This window comes from Egretta garzetta, unplaced genomic scaffold (genome assembly GCF_000687185.1).
Source record: "Egretta garzetta isolate BGI_Z169 unplaced genomic scaffold, ASM68718v1 scaffold426, whole genome shotgun sequence".
NCBI lineage: Eukaryota > Metazoa > Chordata > Aves > Pelecaniformes > Ardeidae > Egretta > Egretta garzetta.
Genome location: NW_009259977.1, coordinates 2,222,597 through 2,223,286, shown reverse-complemented (window position 1 = coordinate 2,223,286; position 690 = coordinate 2,222,597). Strand labels below are relative to the sequence as shown.

Here is a 690-nt window from a genome sequence, read left to right as displayed (position 1 = left end):
TCATGTGGGTCATGCCCTCGGTGGTGTTCTTCCCTATGGCGTAGCGGATCGTCATGCGGCTCTGGCTGACGTGGCCCCTGACCTGCAGGGCAGAGGAGCCAGTTTGCAAACCGAGCCCCGGCACTTGTTCCTCACCGGCGCCGGGACACCAAGAAGCAGAGGCCAAGCCGCAACGTTGCAAACTCAGAAGATATGTCCAGAAGCAGGACCTGGTGGGGTGGGCTTACCAGGGCAAGATAGGCTTTGGTCACCAGACGGTCTTTAAAACACTTGTAGGCGCTTCCCGCCGCCGCTTTGTTGAGTGCAACACACAGGGCCCCGCTGGTGGAGAAGTCAAGCTGGTGGCAGAACCTGGGGAGGAGATGGGAGGCGGAGGAGCATCCCCAGCACTCGGGCAGTGAGCCCGGCCAAGGCCGGCTCAGAGGCAGGGCAGAGCCCGGCTCGGTCCCAGGCCGCTCACCTGAAGCCGTAGTAGGTGTCGGGGTCGGCCAGCTCGGGGAAGCGGTACTTGAGCTGGCTCTGCAGGGTCAGCGTCTCGTACCACATCTTGCTGTCGATGCGGATGTCCCAGTGCTTGTTGACCACGATGAAGTCGGAGCTCTGGTACAGGATGGACAGGTTGTCGATGGTGCCCGGCTCCATGGCCAGCGCCCTGCGGGGAGCGTGAGGGGGAGTCGGGGTGAGCGGGGC

The 690-nt window shown here is 63.5% G+C and overlaps 1 protein-coding gene across 1 annotated transcript in view; it reads right to left on the bottom strand.

Annotated features, from left to right (window-relative positions):
• Positions 1 to 650, bottom strand: part of RPUSD1 (RNA pseudouridine synthase domain containing 1) — a 3,933-nt gene extending 3,283 nt beyond the window's left edge. Inside the window, 3 exon segments of the mRNA XM_009640407.2 lie at positions 16 to 82; positions 228 to 351; positions 461 to 650. Of these exon segments, the coding sequence (XP_009638702.1) occupies positions 16 to 82; positions 228 to 351; positions 461 to 642 (373 nt within the window). The 5' untranslated portion in view covers positions 643 to 650.
• Between the last annotated feature and the right edge of the window lie 40 nt (positions 651 to 690).